The sequence below is a fragment of the Rhinoraja longicauda genome, chromosome 5 (genome assembly GCF_053455715.1).
Source record: "Rhinoraja longicauda isolate Sanriku21f chromosome 5, sRhiLon1.1, whole genome shotgun sequence".
Lineage (NCBI taxonomy): Eukaryota > Metazoa > Chordata > Chondrichthyes > Rajiformes > Arhynchobatidae > Rhinoraja > Rhinoraja longicauda.
The window spans coordinates 20,721,803-20,748,130 of NC_135957.1; the positions used below are offsets into that span (position 1 = coordinate 20,721,803).

At 44.4% G+C, this 26,328-nt stretch overlaps 1 protein-coding gene across 8 annotated transcripts in view; it reads left to right on the forward strand.

The window, feature by feature from the left end:
• Positions 1-26,328, forward strand: part of khdrbs2 (KH domain containing, RNA binding, signal transduction associated 2) — a 337,966-nt gene that overhangs the window by 90,273 nt on the left and 221,365 nt on the right. For all 8 annotated transcript variants that reach the window (XR_013547249.1, XR_013547247.1, XR_013547248.1 and 5 more), the window contains exon 2: positions 9,598-9,722. Coding sequence is in view for 4 of the 8 variants with exons in the window: in XM_078399014.1 (XP_078255140.1) it covers positions 9,598-9,722 (125 nt within the window). In the remaining 4 variants the exon portion in view is untranslated. The remainder of the gene's footprint in view (positions 1-9,597; positions 9,723-26,328) is intronic.

Below are 26,328 nucleotides of genomic sequence, written 5' to 3' on the forward strand. Positions count from 1 at the left end.
TCCTATCCACCGCCCGTTCCTCCTTTTATTCTCGGTCTCCCTCCCCCCCCTCCCCCCCCCCCCCCCCCCCTGTCACCGAGTCCCCCTTTGATCCCTTTCATTCTCGGCGTCTCCCCTCCCCCCTGTGGTAATCAGACATAATATCACGTCTTACTTGGACCTCTCAGATGCTTGTGTATAGAAAGACTGCCATCAGTGATATGGGTGACATTCTCCTGCCTGGACGGCTCTCTCTGTGGAGCTCAAGGTCACGCCACCTTTCAACAACTTAGCAACTTCCCTGCATGATCTTTCCAAACGGTGGAAACAGCATATAAGAAGATAACTGCAGATGCTGGTACAAATCGAAGGTTTTTATTCACAAAATGCTGGAGTAACTCAGCAGGTCAGGCAGCATCTCGGGAGAGAAGGAATGGGTGACGTTTCGGGTCGAGAAGGGTCTGAAGTCTGAAGAAGGGTCTCGACCCGAAACGTCACCCATTCCTTCTCTCCTGAGATGCTGCCTGACCTGCTGAGTTACTCCAGCATTTTGTGAATAAAAAGGTGGAAACAGCGCTCTTCCGCGCCTCAAACACCTGCTCACCAGAGAGCATCGGACAGCTCACCCGGCCACTGTACGTGTGAAGGAATGAGCTGATCTACTTTGACTTCCGGAGGCATCTCGGGCACTGACAGAGCGAGAGGGAGAGGTGTTTTGTTTAAAGGCATCACAAAATGAGAGTCTCCACTGCACATGGTGCAATATTTAACACCAGCACACTCTGCCATTAATCAACCTTGAGAGTCCAGGTGAAGCACAATAATTGCTCATCCTCCTCTGCGGGGCCACCTGCATTGATCATTCCCCCAAACTCTTGACTTTGGGATGGTTCAAAATCAGTTTCATGATTCTTGGTTCAAAGGAAGGGTGGCACGGTGGTGCAGCAGTAGAGTTGCAGCCTTGCAGCATTTACAACGTATACGTCACAGTATCCACTGTAGCGACAGCCTGGTTGCAGCTTCTCCCCATGCCTGATGGCCCTCAGGGAGCTCCTGCCCGAGCTGGAGTGGCTTCATTCTGGTGGCCCAGTCCAAGTGTGGATGCAGACGGGGGTGGCTGGATGTTGGTGCGATGAGTGGAAAGCTGTGATGGGAGATGGCAGTGCGACCTCCAGTGGGGCCATCAGTCTCCTAAACCTGCGTACCTGTCCCCCTCTCGGGACTTGGTAAAGAGGTACAATGATCTGCTGGCACTTGGAGCTCTCCACTGACCTGCAGAGTCAGAGCTCGCCCGGTAGACTGACCATGGACCATTGGTATCTGGTCTTTGCTGTCTTCACTCTTCACTGCTGTACTCCTGTTCTGTGCTGTACCGATCTAAGTTTATTTCCTCGTACTTTTCCATCTCAAATGAACGGACTGGGCGCGATCCAAATGTACATTGTGTGAATTAGCTCTGCAGCGTGCCTCATTGAAGTAATTCTGACCTTTTGTTCTATGTCAGAACATTTTCCAAAAATATCACAAATATATTCCGTTTTATGTAGATAAGGCAGAGAACCGTGTCCTGCAAGTGGTTACAGTAATGGTTCTTGGCTTGTGGCAACGTAGTGTTGTAATGAAGGAAGAGGGTTTAATATGAAGCTTTCCTCGAAATGATGGAAGTGGAAGGGGCAGGGGACAAAATTTAAAAGCAAAATATTCAAGCTGCCAGAACGGCACGGTGGCGCAGCGGTAGAGTTGCTGCCTTACAGCGAATGCAGCGCTGGAGACTCAGGTTCGATCCTGACTACGGGCGCCGTCTGTACGGAGTTTGTACGTTCTCCCCGTGACCTATGTGGGTTTTCTCCGAGATCTTCGGTTTCCTCCCACACTCCAAAGACGTACAGATATGTAGGTTAATTGGCAGGGCAAATGTTTTTTTTTAAATTGTCCCTAGTGTGTGTAGGATAGTGTTAATGTGTGGGGATCGCTGGGCGGCGCGGACCCGGTGGGCTGAAGGGCCTGTTTCTGCGCTGTATCTTTAAATCTAAATCTAAAATAAAGGGCAGTTGGGTGGCGCAGCTGGTAGAGCCGCTGTCTCTGAGAGCCAGAAACCAGGGTACTGTCCTAATCTCAGCTGCTGTCTGTGTGGAGTTTGCACGTTCTCCCTTCGACCCAGATTTTCTCCATTTTCTTCCCTCATTGCAAAGACGTACATGTTTGTGAGCAAATCGACTTGGTAAAATTGTTAATTGTTCCGAGTGTGTGTCGGATGGTGCTGGTGTACGGGGATCGCTGGTCAGCGTGGACTTGGTATTTCCGCACTGTATCTCTAAACTACATTACCAAAAAAAACGTGCAGGTTTGTAGGCTGATTGGTCTCTGTGAAATGGCCCTAATGTGTGAAAGTGGGATAACATAGAACTAGCGCGAATGGGTGATCTTTGGTCGGCGTGAACTCGCTGCGCCAAAGGGCATGTTTCTTTGAATCAATCAAATCACACCAAGTGCTGGCAATGCTCAGTTGAGCAGCAGGCATCAGGGGAGAGGGAAACAGAGTTGACATTCCAGATGAATGACCTTACTTGAGGTGTGAGCCAGAGACATTTACTGAGGAAAGAGATGTGGCTGTGAAAATGATATTCATTTTGTTCCAAAATGAAGGGATAGTGTGTTGGAGGGAATGTTTATTCATTTTTCAGGATCTGGGCATTGCTGGCAAGGGCAGCATTTGTTGCCCATCCCCAACTGCCCTTGAGGAGGTGGTGGTGAGCTGCCTCATTGAATCACTGCAGTCCTTCAAGTGAAAGTACAGGTGACCCCCACAATACAGCTGTTTGTGGTAAGGACGTTCACCCTTACACAATACAGGGTGACACAGTGGCGCATCGGTAGAGTTGCTGCCTTACTGTGCCAAACGCCCAGGTTTAATCCTAACTACGGGTGCTGTCTGTACGGAGTTTTACGTTCAACCTGTGACCAGTGGGTTTTCTCTGGGCACTCCAGTTTCCTCCCACACTCCAAAGACGTACAGGTTTGTTAACAGGTTAATTACAGGTTAATTGGCTTCAGTAAAATTGTGAATTGTCCCTCGTCTGTGGAATAGAACTAGTGCATGGGTGATCGTTGGTTAATGTGGGCTTGGTGGGCTGAAGAGCCTGTTTCCATGCTGTTTCTCAAAACTACACCAAACTAATTCACAAACCACAACCCAAAGATTTGGGGTTGTAAATAAAATACACTCATACACATGTATGTGAAAAGAGCAAAGAAGTGAACAAAAAAATTATTTATTTTCAATGCGATTGAAAGGAATGGGTAATGTTTTGGGTCGAGACCCTTCTTCAGACTTTAGACAAACCACATATTCAACACACATGTACACAAGTCTATAAACCTCCCATTAAAATATCCATCCTTCTTTCACTAGCTTCACTCTTTAATTTCAGAATTAGTTATTTCATGTACTGCTGTTGACACGAATTACACCAAATAGCTCACGTCCAGGTCAAAGACTGACTGACGTTTATACCTTATCGTTGACTGGAAGCTCTGATGCTGATTTACATTTCTGTTCCTTTGCTTATTCAAGCGAATTGTTGACTTTGTTAAAAATTGAAACACGCTGTAATCCAGGGGAAGGGATTTAGAGAAAATTCTCCATTTGCTCTCTGATTATCAGTATTGTTTTGCTGCACATCGTAATTTATTCTTTTAATAATGTGTCAATAATTGCAGTATAATTGTACCCACTTTCATTATCAAATTAAGATGCACTCTGTGCAGAATAAAGCAGAAATCATTTACTGCTCTTCCAGTTAATAAAATAGTGATTAGCATTTTTTGATTAAATTTGCACTAATTTTTCTCCATCAATTCCTGCTCTTAAACAATTAACTGTCATGAATATTTATTAACAGCCTGCATCATACATTGCAGACATTCTTCCGAAATAGAATGTACCTCTTATTAAAACCATTCTTCGCTCTACTTGCCTCCATTAATGGTGTATTGTAGAGGTTTCAGTGTCATAAACTATGGAGTGGATCGTATCATCATCGATGTCCCTCTGGTCTGCCATTTCAGCCGATCTCTCACAGAACATGCATGGTTCGCCACTAATGTTCCTTCTAACCTATACGTTCCACAGTCTCATCAATTCCCCTGAGGTTTTACCACTCTCCAATGCACAAGGGGAAACGTACTGTGGCTAACCAACTTACTGAACTGCAAGTCTTTAGGATGTGGTCGGAAACCGGAGCACCCGGAGCAAACCCATACAGTCACAAGGAAAGTGTGCAAACTGCACACACACACACAGACAGCACCAGAGCTCAGGGTTGTTGAGGCTGTGAGGCAGTAACTTTACTAGCTATGCATTCACTACTGTACATTCTTAGGTGCATTATAATGGCATTGTTCTTTTTAATTGTTTTATCTCTAACATTTTGTTTTTTTGCACAATCTTCTTTCTTTTAGACATTTTATGTGTAATTTATGTATAATTTGTTTTTGCGTGTTTGTCTGAGTCTATGTGTATGTAATGCTGCCACAAGCAAGATTTTTCATTGTACCTGTACCTCACAGACAGTCCCTTTAAGAACACAGGCTGCCCGTTACACTGCAGGAGGCGATAGTAATTGACAAGTAATTGCTTGGATTGGCACTCGTGCAATGTTGAGGGACACAAAGTGTTGGAGTAGCTCAGCAGGTCAGGTAGCATCTCTGGGGAGCGAGCACGGATAGGTGATGTTTCGGGTTGAGACCCGCTGCTGCACCGCCGTGCATCCGACCATCACGAGCCGGAGACCTGCAGCGGTGCTGAGAGACATGGCCGCGATGTTCACCACTTCCCTGGTCTCTCTGAGGCCGAGCCCACCAGAGTTGCCACCGACCCGCACCACCACCCCAGCCGCCGCCAACACTGAAACACCGACACCTGCACCCGGGCCACGACCAATGACTCCGCCGATCCTCACCTCAACTCACCTGGTTCCAGGCCCAGTTCCAGACCATGAATCTGAAGAAGGATCTCGACCCGAAACGTCACCTATCCATGTTCTCCAGAGATGCTGGATGATTGTTCCCGATGTTGGGGGAGTCCAGAACCAGGGGTCACAGCTTAAGGATAAGGGGGAAGTCTTTTAGGATCGAGATGAGAAAACATTTCTTCACACAGAGAGTGGTGAATCTGTGGAATTCTCTGCCACAGAAGGTAGTTGAGGCCAGTTCATTGGCGTTCTTTAAGAGGGAGTTAGATGTGGCCCTTTTTGCTAAAGGGATCAGGGGGTATGGAGAGAAGGCAGGTACAGGTTACTGAGCTGGATGATCAGCCATGATCATATTGAATGGCGGTGCAGGCTCGAAGGGCTGAATGGCCTACTCCTGCACCTATTTTCTATGTTTCTATGCTGCCTGATCTACTGAGTTACTTTGTCTTTTCGTGATATCTTCAGTTCTTTTTTTCTATTACTTGTGCAACAATACCATTACTCGGTAATCCCTTGCTCGGTTATAGCGGACAATTGGCAATAACAGACACCATTCCCTCCCCCCCCCCAACCCCCCCCCCCCCAACCCCCCCCCCCCCCCCCATGGTCGGTTGTGGATGTTAGTGATCTAATGATGAAAAAGAGGCACAGAATTTTAACCTGGTGTTATGGAGGAGTCTGTTATTTCCTTTGTTTATTAAACCCAAAACAGCTCATAGTGACATTTCAAGGAGAAGTGAGAGGAACCTGGGGAGAAGCCACTCCTCTGATAGTCAAGAACCACTCAGGTGACTGAGATGAGTAAAGGGCCGGTTGCTGCCTGAGAGATTTTGTTTACAGAGGGCCTTCCAAATCCTCTCACCTGGGATACCTTTCTCCATGATTGTTATTCTATTTCTGATATTTGTAGGTTTGCCAACATATTATTTCCTCCAATTCCCTTTTGCTATTTAGTTGCTTCTAGTAAACACCAGTTCAGGTTACAGATCCTTCTATTACAATTCAATCTGCATGGGGTTCTTAGAGTCATAGTCATACAGCTTGGAAACAGACTCTTTGGCCCAACTTGCCCATGCCGATTAAGATGCATCGGCATCTTAATGCATGCCGTACATTAGGGTTAGGGTTAGGTAAAATTACTGTTCGATCCTTTGCTGTATATAGCAAACTCACAAGTGATAATCACATGCAAAGATAGGAAAATAGTGTAATTTATGCAAAGGATGTACAGAAGAGCTCATAGACACTGGAAATGTAATGAGCGTGTATTCAACATGGTTTCTATAAGCATATGTTGTGCTTAAACCAACCCAATAGAATTATTTGAAGAGGTAACAGTCAGCTAGGACAGATCACATATACTTGGACATAGAAAAGCCCATGTCATCGGCTCATACTGAGGGTTATAGCATGTGGAGTGAGGGAGATTACTGCCTGAAGTGGGAAGTAGGAAGGATATTCTTGCTATTGAGGGCATGCAGCGTAGGTTTACAAGGTTAATTCCCGAAATGGCGAGACTGTCATATGTTGAAAGACTGGAGCGACTAGGCTAGAATACACTGGAATTTAGAAGGATGAGAAGAGATCTTATCGAAACATGTAAGATTATTAAGGGGTTGGACACGTTAGAGGCAGGAAACATGTTCCCAATGTTGGGGGAGTCCAGAACAAGGGGCCACAGTTTAAGAATAAGGGACTGAGATGAGGAAAAACTTTTTCAGTCAGAGAGTTGTGAATCTGTGGAATTCTCTGCCTCAGAAGTCAGTGGAGGCCAATTCTCTGAATGCATTCAAGAGAGAGCTAGATAGAGCTCTTAAGGATAGCGGAGTCAGGGGGTATGAGGAGAAGGCAGGAATAGGGTACTGATTGAGAATGATCAGCCATGATCACATTGAATGGCGGTGCTGGCTCGAAGGGCCGAATGGCCTCCTGCACCTATTGCCTATTGTCTATTGTCTATTAACTCAAGATTTAGACAGCAGAGTATAGGGAGAAAGGATTGATATTCCGATTGCGGAAATAAATGGAGGCTAGATGGGAACAAAGGTGTTCCTTCTCAGTCTGCACTGGGATCATCACACATGCTTTACTTTGATGGTTTGGGCAAGCAATGCACAATGAAAATTGGTATAGGCTACCGAACCAAAGCAGCTTGGCTAGTGGTGAGGAAGTGTGCAACATGACACAAGACAATGGTGGGGAACCTGCAGGCTGGACAATGATGAGGTCAGGTTGATTTCTTAGAAAAAAATTGTTCAGAAAAACTACCCACATGTTAGACAGGTAGGAAACAGGATGGGATAAAGGAACATGAAGATCCAGCGGAGCAGGCAAATAAATCATTAAATGCAGCATAGCAGGTCAGATGCTAACAAAGCATAATGAACTATCTTATAAAAGCCTGAAGGAATGAAGTCATGTTAAACTTGAATAAACCGTTGGATTACTCTGCAGTGAAGAAGAGGAAGGGGCGTGGCAGTGCTCGACGAGGTGTCCCCAGAGATGTGTACAGAACCATTGGCAGCTCTCAGAAAGATTAAATAGGTTGTAGCCATTACCTGTAGAGAATAAGAAATGCAGGAAAAATGTTTCCATGTTTTGGGGATTCACGCATGAAGTGTAGGTAGAGTCAATGGACTCCATCCACACCACGCTGCCTCGACAAGGCCACCAGCATTATCAAGGACCTGTCTCATCCGGATCACTCCCTCTTCATCAGGCAAGAGGTACAGATGTTTGAAAACACACACCTCCAGATTCAGGGATTGTTTCTTCCCAGCTGTTATCAGGCAACTGAACCTTCCTCCCATCAGCTGGAGTGCAGTCCTGACTTTCCCTCTACCTCATTGGAGACCTTTGAACTGTCTTTAATCAGACTTTATCTTGCACTAAATGTTGTACACTTTATCCTTAATCTGTACACGGTGGACGGTTTGATTGCATGCATGTATAATCTTTTTGACTGGATAGCGTACAACAAAAACTTGCCACTGTAACTCTGGTCCACAAGACAATAATGATAAACTAAACTCAGTGTGGCTGATCGTGTCACCGCGTCACAGTACCAGAGATCCCGCCCTGAGGTCATACCTGTGCGGAATTTGCACCTTCTCCCTGTGACCGCACTGGTTTCCTCCGGGTGCTTCGGTTTCCTCCCACATCCCAAAGATAGGCGTTTTGGTGGGTTAATTGGTCACTGCAGAGTGTCACTGGTGTGTAGGTGAGTGGTGGACTCGGGGAAGTTGGTGGAATCTAGGGGGATTAGAATAAGCACATGATCCGTGTGAACGTACGGTCGATGGTCGGTATGAACCATGGGGCAAAGGGCCTGGTACTGTGATGTGTATCAAAATAATGGCCACTAAGAAGTGTCTTTGCTCAGAGAGTAATTAAAAAGTGGAGCCCTGCCCCAGACAGTGCTTGAAGCAAATAGCATAGATAAATAGCAATAGGGGACTCAACATGTGCAGGAGAGAAAGAGAAGAGGTCAGCATTACATGCTCAGAAGCTGAGATGAGATAAATGGACCAGCAGGTCTGTGAAGGTCTATGAGAATTAACACCAACATTTTAAAAATGGACAGGATGGACTAAAACAGTTCTGCATGTTGCATTTATTTCGATACCAAATTCGATGTTAAACACACTGGGCTTTCAGGAGGTAATTTAGAGTCATAGAGTCAAAAGCCTTTTGGCCCAAACCGACCAATATGCCCTATCTACACTAGTCCCACCTGCCTGCATTTGGCCTGTACCCCTCTAAACATGTCCTTTCCATGCACCTGTCCAAATGTTTATTAAACATAGTGATCGTACCTCCTCTGGCAGATTGTTCCGTACACCCACCACCCTTGTGTAAAAATGTTGGTCAACCCACTGTTTTGGGATAGACAATAGACAATAGGTGCAGGAGTAGGCCATTCGGCCCCTCGAGCCAGCACCGCCATTCAATGTGATCATGGCTGATCATTCTCAATCAGTACCCCGTTCCTGCTTTCTCCCCATACCCCCTGACTCCACTATCCTTAAGAGCTCTATCTAGCTCTCTCTTGAATGTATTCAGAGAATTGGCCTCCACTGCCCTCTGAGGCAGAGAATTCCACAGATTCACAACTCTCTGACTGAAAAAGTTTTTCCTCATCCCTGTTCTAAATGGCCTACCCCTTATTCTTAAACTGTGGCCCCTGGTTCTGGACTCCCCCAACATTGGGAACATGTTTCCTGCCTCTAATGTGTCCAACCCCTTAATAATCTTATACGTTTCGATAAGATCCCCTCTCATCCTTCTAAATTCCAGTGTATACAAGAATTCCAGTGTATACAAGCCAGATGCCAGATGCCTCGCACTGCCTCTCCTGTCTGCCTTCTCAACTTCAAACCGTTGCTTTTAATTCCCCCACCAGAGAAAATAGGTTTGCTCTAACCTATTGAAGTCGTATGGATCCTTTTAATAATCCCAATCCGATCTCTCAGAAGTAAGAGGCAGGAAGACAAGCATTTTTATATGTCAACCGTCATGGGTTTGTGAGATTGTGTATTGCATATGGAAAAGTAACTGGCTGAGTCTTGAGGGAAGCTGCTCGTCAGCATTTTAATTGCCTTACCGTTCCCCTCATTAAAATTGATGCATTTTGATCTCTTTACAGAAATTGAACAATTCCAGGAAAGCGACACAAAAAAGGACGAGGAGAAGCAGTACCTTGATATTATCAGCAACAAGAACATTAAACTTGCTGAACGAGTGCTGATCCCAGTGAAACAGTATCCTAAGGTATGATCAGTCACTTTGCACGGTAGATACTAAACCAACAAAGGCTGCATAATGTGTTTTATTTTCTATTTGCTGTAAATCACGTGGGGTTTATGGCACTGGAGGCCAGCAGCTCAATGTGCCATTGTGGGCCAGCAGCTCAATGGGAGATGGAGCTCATGATCCATGCAAGCCACCCTTGGCAATGCCTCATCAAACACCAATGCCACAACTCCCTGGTCCTCACTGCCACATCCAGTGGCTGCAGCAAAGACAAAGGTGCATGTAATTTAGTTTAGTTTAGTTTAGTTTAGAGATACAGTGCAGAAACAGGCCCTTCAGCCCACCGAGTCCACCAGCGACCCCTGTACATTAACACTATCCTATACACACTAGTGACAATTTACAGTTCATTCCGAGTCAATTTACCTACAAACCTATACTATACGTCTTTGGAGTGTGGGAGGAAACCGGAGCTCGGATGAAAGCCACGCAGGTCACGGGGAGAACGTACAAACTCCGTACAGACAAGCACCTGTAGTCAGGATCGAAACCAGGTAATTGGAGGTGTAAGGCAGCAACTCTACCGCTGCGCCACTGTGCAGCGTGATGGAAACTGGATTGGCGTAGGAGAGAGAAATGGGAAAGAATCAGATGAAAGAGAATGGGAGGAGGCCAAGGAGTCATACAGTGTGGGAAATCGGCTCTCCGGCCCAACTTGCCCAGGCTGACCAACATGCCCCATCTATACTAGTCCCACCTGCCTGCATTTGGCCCATATTCCTCTAAACCTATCCTATTCATAAACCTGTCTAAAAGTTTCTTAAACATTGTGATAGTACCTGCCTCAGCTACCACCTCCGGCAGCTTGTTCCAAATGCCCACTGCTCTTTATGCAAAGTTTAGTTTAGTTTAGTTTACGCCCTTTATGCCCATTACCCCTCAGGTTCCTATTAATCTTTCCCCCCCCCTCACCTTAAACTTGTGCCCTCTGGTTCTCAATTCCCCTGCTCTGGACAAATGACTGTGCGTCTACTCGATCTATTCCTCGCATGATTTTGTCCACCTCTAGAAGATCATCCCTCTTACCCCTGCGCTCCATGGAATAAAGTCCTAGCCTGCTCAACCACTCCCGATAGCACAGGGCCTCGAGTCCTGGCAACAACCTCATAAATCTCCTCTGCACCCTTTCCAGCTTGACAAAATCGTTCCAATAACATTGTGACCTAAACTGAACACAATACTCCAAATGTGGCCCCAGCAACACTCACAACCTGCGTGTGATTCCTCTTTGCCACCTGATCCTTTTTCAGGACAGTTTACCAGACCAGTGAGAAGACAACCCACTCACACCTGGTACTTAACCACCACCAATAACCCACTGGATGCACCTGTACTTAACCACCACCAATAACCCACTGGATGTCACATCACAATTACAAACTGCAACTACTTGGATTTGAGAGTCAGTCCCAATACCTTTTGGATACAGACGGTGAATGTAATTACTGATTCATAAGAATGGCTCACTGACCTTTTTTTCCTGTGGGCACTAACCCAATACATTAAAACCCCGAGCATCCCCTGTTGGAGTATAAGAAAATAACTGCAGATGTTGGTACAAATCGAAGGTATTTATTCACAAAATGCTGGAGTAACTCAGCAGGTCAGGCAGCATCTCAGGAGAGAAGGAATGGGTGACGTTTCGGGTCAAGACCGAATGTTGTCTTTCACCTGTACCCTGAATTTGGCGTTCAGGTGAGGCCCAGATACCCTCCTAATTACGGTTTATTTAAGCCCTTAACAATACGTATTGAGAAACATTCTGAGAGAACCCAAAGTATTTCAAAGATTCACAGCACCCACAACATATTTAAATTCTCACATCACATGTGGATTCTACATTTTTGAAATAATTCATCATTGATCAATGTCTCTGTGGCCTTTCCACTTTGTCTTTCCCCAGAGTTATCTTTAGTCTTATGTTCCTTGTTATTTAGAAAACCCAAATATTTTGTATAACAAATGGGTGCAATAAGTCCAGCGGATCTTTCTGTCAGGCACCGCTAAAATCCCGAGGGTGCTGGCTTGACCAAGTTTTACTATGGCTTCATGATTGGAAACTAGTGGATGTATGTATGGTTTCAGCTATCCATCAGAGCCATTCCAGTACTAGGAGTTCCACGTTCTCACCCTCTCTGGACAAAGCAATATTTCCATAATTTATAAGAAAATAACTGCAGATGCTGGTACAAATCGAAGGTATTTATTCACAAAATGCTGGAGTAACTCAGCAGGTCAGGCAGCATCTCGGGAGAGAAGGAATGGGTGACGTTTCGGGTCGAGACCCTTCTTCAGAATTTCCATAATTTAATACAATTAAGACAGCACAGTGGTGTAGCTTGTCCCTCACAGGCCAGAGACTCAGGCTTGATCCTGACCACGATCCTGCTGTCTGTGTGGAGTTTGCATGTTTTCCCGGAGACCACGTGGGTTTCCCCCGGGTGCTCCCCACATCGTAAAGATGTGTGGGTTTGTAGGTTACTTGCCCTCTCTAAATTGCCCCCGGTGTGCAGGGAGTGAATGCGAAAGTGGGATAACGTAGAACCAGTGTGAGCGGGTGATCGATGGTTGGCATGGACACAGTGGGCCAAAGAGCCTGGTCCTTGTTCCATCTTTCAATCAATCAATTAAACAAACAACCGGAGCATTTCAAGAACAATAACGTAAGATGAAATTGCTGCTCCTGTCTGCACTTGTCGGGTCGTAGGACTCTTATGAGTCGAGCTCCCACCTAAATGTGATGAGCTGCCCCTGCCCCTATGACCTGAACTGTCCATTATTTATCCCTGTCACAACCATCCTTCACTTTAACTTTTTTTCCCGGTATTGATTTTTGAACCAACCATTACTCTTCGTGGCTGGTGCAGCCGGACACCTTCAGCGATCCGTCAGTCCTTTCCACTCCTTATCTGAATTTTCCTCTCTGCCTTTGTTCTAACGCATCCATTAGTGATTCACCCTTCCCTCCTGCCCTAAATAACCGATCGTGGTTCCCTCAAGGGTCCAGCAAGGGTTTGATGTTAAAAAAACTCACTCTTCTCCAAATCTCGCCGTGCCCGTACCTCTCCATATTTCTACAGTAGACTTGAGGGGCCGAATGGCCTAATTCTGCTCCTATTCCTCATGATCACCCACAGCCCCGACCTTTAGACATCTCCACCCCCTGCGACCTCTGATCATTTTATGCTTTACCCACTGCAGCATGCCTTCATCTGCTGAGACCCTCACCTCTGGGATTCCTTCCCTTTCATCTCTCACCATCTCTCCCTCTCACCTCTAACCTGTTACTTCAGGCCTGGTGCTATGAACATTTTTTTTTTTTTTTGTTACCTGCGCTAATATTTTTTTCATAAGGTTAGCATTTTATGGGTCGACAAACCCCGGAATATATTTTACCATGTTGAAGTGAAATACAAAATGCCAGTCAAAAAAAAACTGCAGATGCTGGAGATTGAAAATTGAAACAGAAAGTGGTGGAAATGCCCATCAGGTCAGGCTGTATTCAAGGGGAGAGAAACAGAGTTTATGTACGTGGCTGCAGACCCCTCGACAGGGTTGAGAGAGAGACAAACAAATCCCATTGACCATGGGGAGGGGGATGTCTCTAAAGCCTGTGACCTTCAGGATAAGCTGTAAACCAGGTTCATAAATTCATTAGTTCATAGGTTATAGGAGCAGAATTAAGCATTCGGCCCATCAGAATCAGAATAACCTTTATTGTCATCCAAAAAAACAAGTCTTTTGGACGAAATTCCGTTCCCCACAGTCCAACAAGAAGAGCAATAAAAATAAGCAATAACACACACAATCACAGACCAACACAAAACAACAAAAGAAACATCCATCACATTGAGTCTCCTCCAGTCACCTCCTCACTGTGATGGAAGGCCAGAATGTCTTTTCTCTTCCCTGCTGTCTTCTCCCGTGGTCAGTCTACTCCGCCATTCAATCATGGCTGATCTATCTTTCCCTCTCAAACCCATTCTTCAGCCTTCTCCCCATAACCCCTGACACCCTTACTGGTCAGTGAGTGAATGGGAGAAGTTATGGCTGGAAAGGTTCTGTCTACCCTATCGATGCCTGTAAATGCTCCATTCAACCTCCTCTTATTCACCCATTCTATACAAGAATAACTTTCCCTCTCACATAGTTATTTAGCTCCCCCTCGTGCCATTTCGGATGATGGTTTTTCTAAAGTGTATTCATTGTTATGTGGTAGTAATTGGGGCAATCCGTTTCCAGAGAGCAAAAATAGGCTCTTTGGCCCACAATGTCGCTGCCAACCCCACATTAAACATATCTTCTGCCTATGTGTGATGCATTGGCCTTCATTCCCTGCATATCCATATTATTAACTGAAAACCTCTTAAACATCACTATCTAATCTGCTCCCACCACCACCCCTGGCAATGCGGCCCAACAGCCATCACACGCTGTGTAAAAACACTTGCCTCTCACATCTCCTTTAATCTTTCCCCATCTGGCCTCTAATCTTTGATATTTTTCCACCCTGTGAAAAAGGGTCTGTCTACCCTATCGATGCCTGTCATCTATATACTAAAACTCTCGTTTGTTATCTTGTTTGTGACTGAACTTCAGCCAAAACGGTACACGATAGCGTGACAATTTTAGGCCCACCTTACTCTCCATTGTCACTTTAGTGATAATGCAAGTAGTTTTATTGAAATCGGTCTTATATTTTTTAAGTTATTCACATTTTAAAGTTTAAAAGGAGGGGAGGGGGAGGGGAGGAGGGAAGGAGGGGTGAGTGGGGGAGAAGGGAGAGGGGAGGGGGGTTGAGGAGAGAGGGGAGGGGGGGAGGACAGGGTGCTGCACTAATGCAGGAGAGGTTTGGGCCCAACGGGTCCACTTGTTCTAGTAATATTATAAACATCTGCCAGGTCTCCCCTCAACTTCCGACACTTTGAAGAAAACAATCCAAATGGTTCCACTCTCTCCTTATAGCTAATATCCTCTCTCAGTCAGAATCCAGATGAACCTCTTCTGCACCCTCTCCAAAGCCTCCACATCTTTCCTTTAATGGGTCTCTGTGCGGAGACTGCAATGTGGCCAGACAGAGATAAATGCTGTTCCTCACACTTGTGTTGGGCCTTATTATAACCGTGCAGGGGGGGCACAGTTTATAAATTAAAGTGGGAGAGGGATGGGTAATTAAAATGGCAGAGAACAGGCAGCGGAATGGACTGAACGCAGATGCACTGTTAGGCGATCAACCAATTTGTGTTTGGTGTCTCCAATGTAGACGAGACCGCATTGTGAACTCCCAGTGCAATGCGCTGCACGCACTACAGATTTAATTGCCTGTAAGTACAGTCTTGAATTAAAAGAAGACTATACTGTAAAAGATATCCAAGCTAGGTAAAACTGCTGGTGGAAAAGTTTAAGGTGGATTTCTTTGAAATGCTGTTGTGGTTCAAATCGACCCTGAATGTATCCATCCTGTTACTGAATGTTCTGACCACCACAGTTGTACTTCTCTCAAATATAAGCCCCAGGAGTGCTGAGGCTGTACCCTTGTCTGCACCATGAACCTGACTTGAGCAATGTTAATGCTGGATTCTGTTTAGTGACTGGCACTGCCTGATTCTTCCTCACAAGTGGCCAGTTACTCAGAACCTGGTTCAATTAGCACACAATACATTGGCATAAAGATCATGGGGCGTCCAAATGATATTTTGTGCCAACCATCAGACCAGCCAAGCTATTCGTTCCCACACAGGCAAATGTTCTGCAGTGCTGGGGCCTCTGCCCTTCATGTTGTATATTAATGATTTGGACGACGGGATTGAAGGCTTTGTGGCAAAGTTTGTGGAAATAGGTGGAGGGACAGGTAGGTAGAGAAAGTAGGGACTCTGCAGAAGAACTTGGACTGGTTGGGAGAGTGGACAGAGAAGTGGCAGATGGCATGCATTTTGGTAGTAGGAATAAAGGCGTAGACTATTTTCTAAATGGGGAGAGAATCTAGAAATCGGAGGTGCAAAGGGACTTGGGAGTACTGGAGCAGGATTTCCTAAAAGTTAATCTGCAAGTCGAATCAGTAGTAAAGAAAGCAAACTCAATGCTAGCATTTATTTCAAGGGTGCTTGTATACAAAAACAGGGATGTAATGTTGAGGCTGTATTAGGCGCAGGTAAGCCCACATTTGGAATACTGTGAGCAATTTTGGGCACCATATCTGAGGAAGGATGTGCTGGCTCTTGAGAGGGTCCAGAGAGGTTTACAAGAATGATCCCAGGAATGAGTAGGTTAACCTACGATGAGCATTTGTCGGCACTGGGCCTGTACTCGCTGGAGTTTAGAAGAATGAGGGGGGACCTCATTGAAACATACAGAATAGTGAAAGGCTTTGATAGAGTGGATGTGGACAGGATGTTTCCACTAGTGGGAGAGTCTAGGACTAGAGGTCATAGCCTAAGAATTAAAGGATTTTTTTTAGGAAGGAGATGAGGAGAAATTTCTTTAGTCAGAGGGTGGTGAATATGTAGGATTCTTTGCCACAGAAGGCTGTGGAGAACGTCAGTGGAGATTGTTAAGGCAGAGATAGAAAGATTCTTGATTAGTGCAGGTGTCAGAGGTTATGGGGAGAAGGCAGGAGAATGGGGTAGAAGGGAGAGATAGATCAGCCATGGTTGAATGGCAGACTTGATGGATCTTAATTCTACTCCTATCCCTTATGACCTTAAAACTAGGCTTGATCTCTCTAACTTAGTTCATATCCAGAACTAACTACAGTTCGAGCACACATGTTCTGAGGTGGATTATACAGATACAAAAATGTGCTCAAGGTCCTCTTTGGCCCCCATTGTTCGTCTCAACTCAGTTCCAAGTTCTGACTCAATCCCATCATCTTTGCTTTTTTAAACCACTTCCTCTGAAGTGTCAGCTTGCCTTTTTAGATGATTTCCTATCATCTAAATCTTCAAGGCTGTGTGATAAGGAAGTTCATTGTGATTAATATTTTGGAGAAGCAAGGAACTGCAGATTCTGATTTACAAAAGAAAACAGTGCTGGAGTAACTCTGGGTCACGCGGCATCTCTGAACGACATGGAGAGGCAACGTTTCAGGTCAGGGCCCTTCTGGTTGTAATTTATTTTTTAATTGAAATGTTAAACGAAACAATATTTGAAATGGGCATCGACACTGCAATTCAAAGTAAGGATTCTATCTCGTCTAATATTTTAACTGCAGTGTTTTGAAATGCAAAAGTCCTATTAAAACACTTCTGGCTTGGTCATAACCCGCTTTCAATTCTTCAGTTGGTTGGTTTGTGCTGGTAAATTTGCACCATGTAATTCTAATCAGGACAGACAGCAGAGAAAGCTCCCAGGTCAAAGTGTAAATGAATATAAATGTTCAATTTTAGTTTAATCTTACTTTTGTCTCTGATTGCAGACAAAAGAGATAAAACATGAGTCTATCAGTAGACACATCCACATAGATCTTGCCGAGGTTATGTCCTATTGGTTGACTAAGAAATTGCACTACTACTTATCTCAAAATAATTTATTTGATCCAAATTTCAGCAAAAAGATTCTCAAAGGATATCTAGCTGGTTGTACATATTGACCTCTGCAGATTTGGGTTGATTCAATTTTTTTAAATAGAATCATAGTGTTGTACGGTGTAGAAACAGGCCCTTGAACCCAATTTGGCCACACTGACCAACATGTCCCATCTACACTTGTCCCACCTGCCTGCTTTTGGCCCATATCCCTCTAAACCTGTCCTATCTGTGTGCCTTGTTGTACTTTGTGGTCCGGTACCTGTTGTACCTTTGTTGTGACTCTGGAAGGACCACGAGTACACATGTTTAAGATGTTATCATGGTGGAGCTTAACTCCAGGCTGTTTATTCCAAGGCCGCCTGGATCCAGAGTGGCCGCCTAATCACACCAATCACTTATATACACAGGCATACAAAGTAGTCCTTGTGACCAACAAAGTAGTCCTAGCAATATCACAACATGCCTGTCTAAATGTTTCTTAAACGTTGCGATAGTACCTGCCTCAACTAACTCCTCCAGCAGCTAGTTCCATACACCCACCACCTTTTGCGTGATAAAGATCCCCCTCAGGTTCCTATTAAATATATCCCACCAATGCCCTCTGGTTCTCAAGTAGTAGAACAGTAGGCACTTTCCAGATGATGCTACTTAACTCCCCACAACCCATTATTCTGTAAGCGACTGTGGCCTCAGTTCCGGCTTAATTCTGAATGATGAAAGATAATGCTGGGTAATTTTATGACACACAGGGTAAATAACAATTGATAATGCCTTTGATATGTTGATGCACAGCACTCAACTGCACAGCGGAGTAGCAGCATGAAAATAACACAATTAGCACAGCACAAAACAGCCACTTGAATGGATGACTGCACTTTGTGTGATTAACTGAAGGTCTAGATCCAAAAAAAAGAATTCCACACAGAGAATCAAAAAAATCAAGTCAAGTTTATTTGTCACATACATATACAAGATGTGCAGTGAAATGAAAGTGGCAACGCCTGCGGATTGTGCTAAACTACAAAACAGAATAGAAAAAAAAAATTAACACAAAAAATAAATTAATACAGTAAATTAAATTAGCCTCTGGAGTTATAATAGTTAACAGTCCTGATGGCCTGTGGGAAGAAACTCCGTCTCATCCTCTCTGTTTTCACAGCGTGACAGCGGAGGCATTTGCCTGACCGTAACAGCTGGAACAGTCCGTGTTGGGGTGGTAGGGGTCCCCCATAATGGTGCTGGCTCTGGATCTGCACCTCCTGATGTATAGGTCCTGCATGGGGGCGAGTGTAGTTCCCATAGTGCGTTCAGCCAAATGCACTACTCTCCGCAGAGCCTTCCTGTCCTGGGCAGAGCTGTTCCCAAACCAGACTGTGATGTTTCCGGACAAGATGCTTTCTACAGCCCCAGAGTAGAAGCACTGAAGGATCCTCAGAGAGACTCTGAATTTCCTCAACTGTTTGAGGTGGTAAAGGCGCTGCCTTGCCTTAGTCACCAGTGCGGCAATGTGTGTTGATCTCAGATCCTCTGTGATGTGGATTCCCAGGTATTTAAAGCTGCTCACCCTATCCACAGTAATCCCATTTATCTCCAGTGCCGTGTACGCCCTCGGATGTTGAGCCCTTCTAAAGTCTACAATCAGCTCCTTAGTTTTTGTGACATTCAAGAGGAGGCTGTTTTCCTGACACCAGAGTGCCAGATCAGCCACCTCCTCCCGGTAGGCCTTCTCCTCGTTATCGGAGATCAGGCCCACCACCACAGTGTGTCAGCAAACTTGATGATGGAGTTGGAGCTGAACCTGGCCACACAGTCATGTGTGTACAGGGAGTACAGTAGGGGGCTAAGGACGCAACCCTGGGGGGATCCTGTGTTCAGGGTGAATAAAGGGTTCAGGGTGCAGACGTTGATAAATATAAATAAAAGTAGAATATTCTGAAAAACGCTCAGTGGGTCAGACAGCATTGGTGCACAGTAGAAGAGAGACGTGGTGCCCTGGTCCTGAGACTGAAGAAACATTCATGGTCTTTCCACTGACTGGTTAGCACACAACAAAAGCTTTCCATTTACCTCGCTACACGTGACAATAAACAAAACTAAACTAAACTGGTGTTGCAGCATTAGAGCATTACAGTTACTGAAAAAGTGTGGATTTAAAAAGTGCATGGGGTGCCATATGGCAGGTTGGGAGATGGTGCAACATCCTTGGCTTATGAGAGGGCCATTCAGTCGTCAGATAACAGCAGGAAAGAAGCTTATGGTATATGCCTTCAAAGGTTTGTATCTTCTGCCCAATGGGAGAGGGTAGAAGGGAGAATGACTGGAATATGTGGTCATAGAGAGTGATACAGTGCAGAAACAGGCCCTTTGGCCCAACTTGCCCACACCGGCCAACCTGTCCCAGCTACACTAGTCTCACCTGCCTGCGTTTGGTCCATATCCCTCCAAACCTGTCCTATCCATATACCTGTCCAATACTTTCTTAAATGTTGGGATAGTCCCAGCCTCAACTACCTCCTCTGGCAGCTTGTTCTGTAAACCCACCGCCCTCTGTGTGAATAAGTCACCCCTCAGATTACAGTACAGAACCTTATACAGAACTTTATTGTCATTCGGTACAAATAACGAACAAAATTACAGCAGTCACAAAACACAACAAAAAAAAGAAAAAGTACACAGGACACACGACCCCAAGACAAACATCCATCACAGTGAGTCCAAACACCCCCTCACTGTGATGGAAGGCAACAAAAAAACAATGAAATCTTTTCCCTTAAACCACCTATTCTGGGCCGAGACTGTGCGTCTACCTGATCTGTTCCTCTCATGACTTTTATACACCTCTATAAGATCACGTCTCATCCTCCTGGGTTCCAAGGAGTAGAGTCGCAACCTGCTCAACCTCTCCCTATAGCTCAGACCCACTATCCCTGGCAATATCCTCGTAAATCTTCTCTGTACCCTTTCCAGCTTGGTCTTCGATGATGTTGGGTGGTTTCCCGAGACACCGCGAAGTGTAGATCGAGTTGATGAGTAGGGGGAATGAAGAAGCGGAGGCTGGTTTGTGTGATGGACTGCGCCTCATCCACAACTCTCAGTATTTTCTTGTGGTTTTGTGCAGAGCTGTTGCCAAGTTGACCTGCGAGGCATCCCAATAGGATGTTTTCTACAATTTTTCCGCTCTGCTGCTGCTAACCTCCTGTCCCCCCCCATCCGGACCAAACTCAGATCTTGGGGGGACAGGGCTTTCTCCATCGCTGCTCCCACCCTCTGGAACTCACTACCTCAGACCATCAGAGACTCCTCCTCACTCACCACATTCAAAACATCACTGAAGACTCACCTGTTCAGCACCGCCTTCAACCACTGGCCGTCGCTTCTCCTTATCCTTCCTTTTTTGTTTGTTTATTTATTTATTTTTATGTTTTACTTACTCTGTAAAGCGTCTTTGAGTTTCCAGAAAAGCGCTATACAAATGAAATGTATTATTATTATTATTATTACAATACTTCTGTAGAAGTTAGTAACACTTGTTGGAGACATGCCAAACTTTCTCTGTCTTCTGAGGAAGTACAGTGCCCTCCATAATGTTTGGGACAAAGACCCATCATTTATTTATTTGCCTCGGTACTCCACAATTTCAGATTTGTAATAGAAAAAAATCACATGTGGTTAAAGTGTACATTGTCAGATTTTATTAAAGGCCATTTTTATACATTTTGGTTTCACCATGTAGAAATTACAGCAGTCTTTATACATAGTCCCCCCATTTCAGGGCACCATAATGTTTGGGACACATGGCTTCACAGGTGTTTGTAAGTACTCAGGTGTGTTTAAATGCCTCCTTTATGCAGGTATAAGAGAGCTCTCAGCACCTAGTCTTTCCTCCAGTCTTTCCATCACCTTTGGAAACTTTTATTGCTGTTGATCAACATGAGGACCAAAGTTGCACCAATGAAAGTCAACAAAGCCATTGTGAGACTGAGAAACACGAATACTGTTAGAGACATCAGCCAAACCTTAGGCTTACCAAAATCAACTGTTTGGAACATCATTAAGAAGAAAGAGAGCACTGGTGAGCTTACTAATAGCAAAGGGACTGGCAGGCCTAGGAAGACCTCCACAGCTGATGACAGAAGAATTCTCTCTATAATAAAGAAAAATCCCCAAACATCAGTCTGACAGATCAGAAACATTCTTCAGGAGTCAGGTGTGAATTTGTCAATGACCACTGTCCGCAGAACACTTCATGAACAGAAATACAGAGGCCATACTGCAAGATGCAAACCACTGGTTAGCCACAAAAATAGGATGGCCAGGTTACAGTTTGCCAAGAAGTACTTAAAAGAGCAACCACAGTTCTGGAAAAAGGTCTTCTGGACAGGTGAGACAAAGATTAACTTATATCAGAGTGATGGCAAGAGCAAAGTATGGAGGAGAGAAGGAACTGCCCAAGATTCAAAGAATACCAACTCATCTGTGAAACATGGTGATGGGCATGTATGGCTGCTGAAGGTACTGGCTCACCTATCGGCATTAATGATACAACTGCCGATGGTAGTAGCATAATGAATTCTGAAGTGTATAGACACATCCTATCCGCTCAAGTTCAAACAAATGCCTCAAAACTCATTGGCCGGCGGTTCATTCTCCAGCAAGACAATGATCCCAAACACACTGCTAAACCAACAAAGTTTTTCAAAGCTAAAAAATGATCAATTCTTGAGTGGCCGTCAATCACCCGATCTGAACCCACTTGACCATGCCTTTTATATGCTGAAGAGGGACAAGCCCCCAAAACAAGCATAAGTTAAAGATGTCTGCAATACAGGCCTGGCAGAGCATCACCAGAGAAGACACCCAGCAACTGGTGATGTCTATGAATCGCAGACTTCAAGCAGTCAGTCACTGCATGCAAAGGATATGCAACAAAATACTAAACATGGCCACTTTCATTTGCATGACATTGCTGTATCCCAAACATTATGGTGCCCTGAAATGGGGGGACTATTATGGTGCCCTGAAATGGGGGGAGTATAAACACTGCTGTAATTTCTACATGGTGAAACCAAAATGTATATACATGGCCTTTATTAAAATCTGACAATGTGCACTTTAACCACATGTGATTTTTTTCTATTACAAATCTGAAATTGTGGAGTACAGAGGAAAATAAATAAATGATGGGTCTTTGTCCCAAACATTATGGAGGGCGCTGTAGTAGCATTGGTGTGCTTACTAGGCAGCAGCTTCAGTAAGGTTGGCTGTATCATTTGGGTTCATAGTTCCTTTCCAACATACTTCCCACGGTGTCCATGTAAGAGTCAGGCATGGCACCATTGCTACAAGAGATTTCTCTTGCTGCAATATTTTACTGCCTCCAATTAATCCTTCCCTGGGTGCGTTATGGGCATGACAAGTTTGGACAGTTATTAAGGTTCCAGAATCATGCTGTGATGCTGTGATGCTGTGATGCTGTGATGCTGTGATGCTGTGATGCTGTCATGCTGTCATGCTGTGATGTATGAATGAGAGATATGTTAATTTCCTGTTAAGCAATCCTTCATTCTGCCAGTTCCCCTCTATCTGTTGCTCATCCTTTGCTAAATTGATTAATAGAAATTGATGCAATTGTTTTCTTTCTTCAGAAATGTGTCACATTTACATCGAGGCACGTTGTAACATCGCCACTGAACTGGCAATAAGTGCAGAAAAGAAAATAATAAATTCATTTATTGCACGGCGGTGCCCCTCACAAAGCATCACTGCTTGCTCTGAGTAATTGCTTGTGAGCATGGCATCAAAGCACTGAGTTATAAGATGTCAGCCCCCTTGTGAGATGTATTACTTCCATATGCAGGTTTTTATTTTTGTGATGTGAGATGTCTTCAAGGATTTAGTTATATTTGAAAAGATGCAAGGATATGTGGTGGAAGAGACTGATCTCGAGCATGAATACCAGCAGACAGCACTTGGGCCAAATGGCCTTTTTGTGCACTGTATCTGTATGTAGCCAAGTACCAATTCAGTAAAACTCTAATAAACTCTAATAATCTGTAAACCCTTGTTATAACGGGGAGACTGTACTGGGGAGAATGGTGTCCATTATTGCCGATTGTCTGTTATCACAGAGTAAGGTATTATCATTGTATGTAGTTGAAACAAGGAAGTGCAGAGTCTGAGGAGAGGTCTCGACCTGAAATATCACCCATTCCCTCTCTCCAGAGATGCTGCCTGTCCCGTTGAGTTACTCCAGCTTTTCGTGTCTATCTTTGTGTGGAAAGGAACTGCAGATGCTGGTTTACACCAAAGATAGACACAAAATGCTGGACTAACTCAGCGGAACAGTCAGCAACTCTGGAGAAAAGGAATAGGTAACAAAGAAGGGTCTCGACCCAAAATGTCATCTATTCTTTTTCTCCAGAGATGCTGCATGACCTGCTGAGTTACTCCAACAATTTAATGTAACTGGCCAATGATTCAGAGGACAGATGAAAACTTATTTTATGGTGCCAGGTTATGAGGTTCGAGGATGATTGGGGAACTCGTTCAAATACCAAATGTCGTGTGGCTGTGTTTTCTCCTTTTGTGATTCTGCAGTAATTGTATTCCCAAGTCTCTTTTTTATGGTCTGAAATATTTCAGTGACAATATTTGGATTTGCTTATTTGCATTATGTGGCTCACTCAATTTTTAACATATAGCTAAACACCAGGTAGTTCATTGAATCAAATTTGTAGGAAGGAACTGCAGATGCTGGTTTAAACCGAACAAAGGCACAAAATGCTGGAGTAACTCAGCGGGACAGGCAGCATCTCTGGAGAGGATTGGGTGACGTTTCGGGTCGAGACCCTTCTTTGAATCAAATTCCATCTCCCACTTTCTGTTGCTGCTTGTTCAACTTAGAGCATCTTGACAGAGTTCCCTATGCACAAAAAGCCATTTGCCAAAAGGCTGTTTATATAAGATAAGAATAAAAGATCACGAAAAATGTACAGGATAAGAGTCATAACACAGTGAGAAATTTCATATCAATGAAGTTGCTGAATGAACTGAAATTACTTTTTCTAAGATCGGAATACAATTCTTCATAAAGTATGGATGTTACATTGTATAATATATATACACACACACACACACACACAAAGACGCACAGAATTTAATTCCTCATTTCATTTACTCATTGTAAGATTTCAATTAGCATTCTCATCTTCACAGCCAGTCTAATTAAAAGATATCCAGCCCACATTAGTTCTGGATGTAACACTTGCTAAAGTTCCTTTTGATATAAACAGCAGCTTAGCAGTTTTGCAATCTCTAATTTGGCGGAACAAATCACAAAGGAAAACCTTCAAGCCTCCATTAATAATTGCGACTTGTAGGTGTCATAAATATCAGATGGTTAGGAAGAAAGCTACAAAGGATTTCTGGAGTAAGTGTATTCTTCCGGCTATTCTTCCGGAAGAGATTTGGGGAAGGAATTCTAGACGGTGGGAGGTGGTGAGGATTTGCAGAGCGCACACCAAGTGTTGCCCGATTATGGACGGCATTTCTGTCGGACTAATGGGGCCTTCAGAGTTCAGGAGATTGAGATCACCGAGCTGTGAAAAATTGTTGTGATATACTATCAGATAGTTTCTTCCGGGTGTTCCGGTTTCCTCCCACTTCGCAAAGACATGCAGGTTTGTAGGTTAATTGGCCTCTGTACATTACCCCTAGTGTGTAGGATGTGAACTCGAAAGTGGGATAACATAGAACTAGTGTGAACAATGAGGCAGATATGACAGTGTCATTTCAGAGGCTTTTAGATAGGCACCATCAAAGGGGATCTGCAGCGGGAACTGCCTCATAAAGGAAACCAGCAACATCAAGAACCCACATCAATCTGACCATGCTCCCATTTCACTCCTGCTGTCGAGAAGAAAATACAGGAGCCTGAAAACTGTAATGTCCACATTCAACAACAGCTTCTTCCCCACAACCATTGCATGCTACGAACTATAATTAAACCATGAATTACAAACTGCCGCGATTGCATTAGGGACTTTGGGCCTTGTGTGTTTTTTTGCACAATTTAAAAAAAACTTTATTGAACTTTTTATTTTATTTTATTGTATTGAGTACTATGTTTACAAACCTGATGTACTGCTGCAAGTAAGAATCTCATTGTTCTGTTGTGATACATATATAATAAAACACTCTTGACCCTTGATTAGATATGCAGAGAATGGAGGCATATGAATCATGTCCAGTCATGGGAGATAGGTTGAACTGTGCATCATAGGTTGAACTGTGCACAGACGTTGTGGGCCAAAGGGCCTGTTCCTTTGCAGTACTGCTCTACGTCCTGTGTTCACTACAGAGGGCATCTCAGCCAAGAGATGGCATCTCCAGTAGTGTGGACCTTGATTCCGCATGGAGTGTCTCAGTCGAGAATGAGAGCCCGTCCTCAGGAATGTGTTTCATCCCTTTGAATTACTGGCCCAGCAGATGCTGCAACCATGGAGCCAGTGGACAGTGGCTCGCTGTGTGTGTGTGTGTGTGTGTGCAATAGTCCTCTCTGCCTGGCCATAAATAGAAAAGCTTTCACTTCCTATTAGGTCTTTATATTTTGAATGCAATGCTACTGCTCACAGACACCACTCACAATTAAAACCCCTCTCAATCAGCAAACCTTCCAGCCATTTCCTGTTATTCTCACCAATAGTAATTAAATTCCTAGCAAGCGCAACAATGCGCTGCCAGTCGTTGCATATGTAATGGAAGGAGGCCGATCAGCCCGTGTGACTGCTGTACCAGTCAGTAAGATCATGGCAGGTATGAATTCCCTTGGGCTGCCGGTCTAGGTTTAAGCAACCATCACCCACTATGGCTGCCTTGACTAAAAAAATAACGAGACAAAATTATGCAAGGTATCAATAGGAGCGATAGACCGTTTTTCCCCAGGGTGGAAATGTAATGTACTAAAGGGCATATCTTTGAGGTGAGAGAGGGATAATTTAAAGGAGATGTGCAAGGCAAGTTGTTCTTGCGCGGAGGGA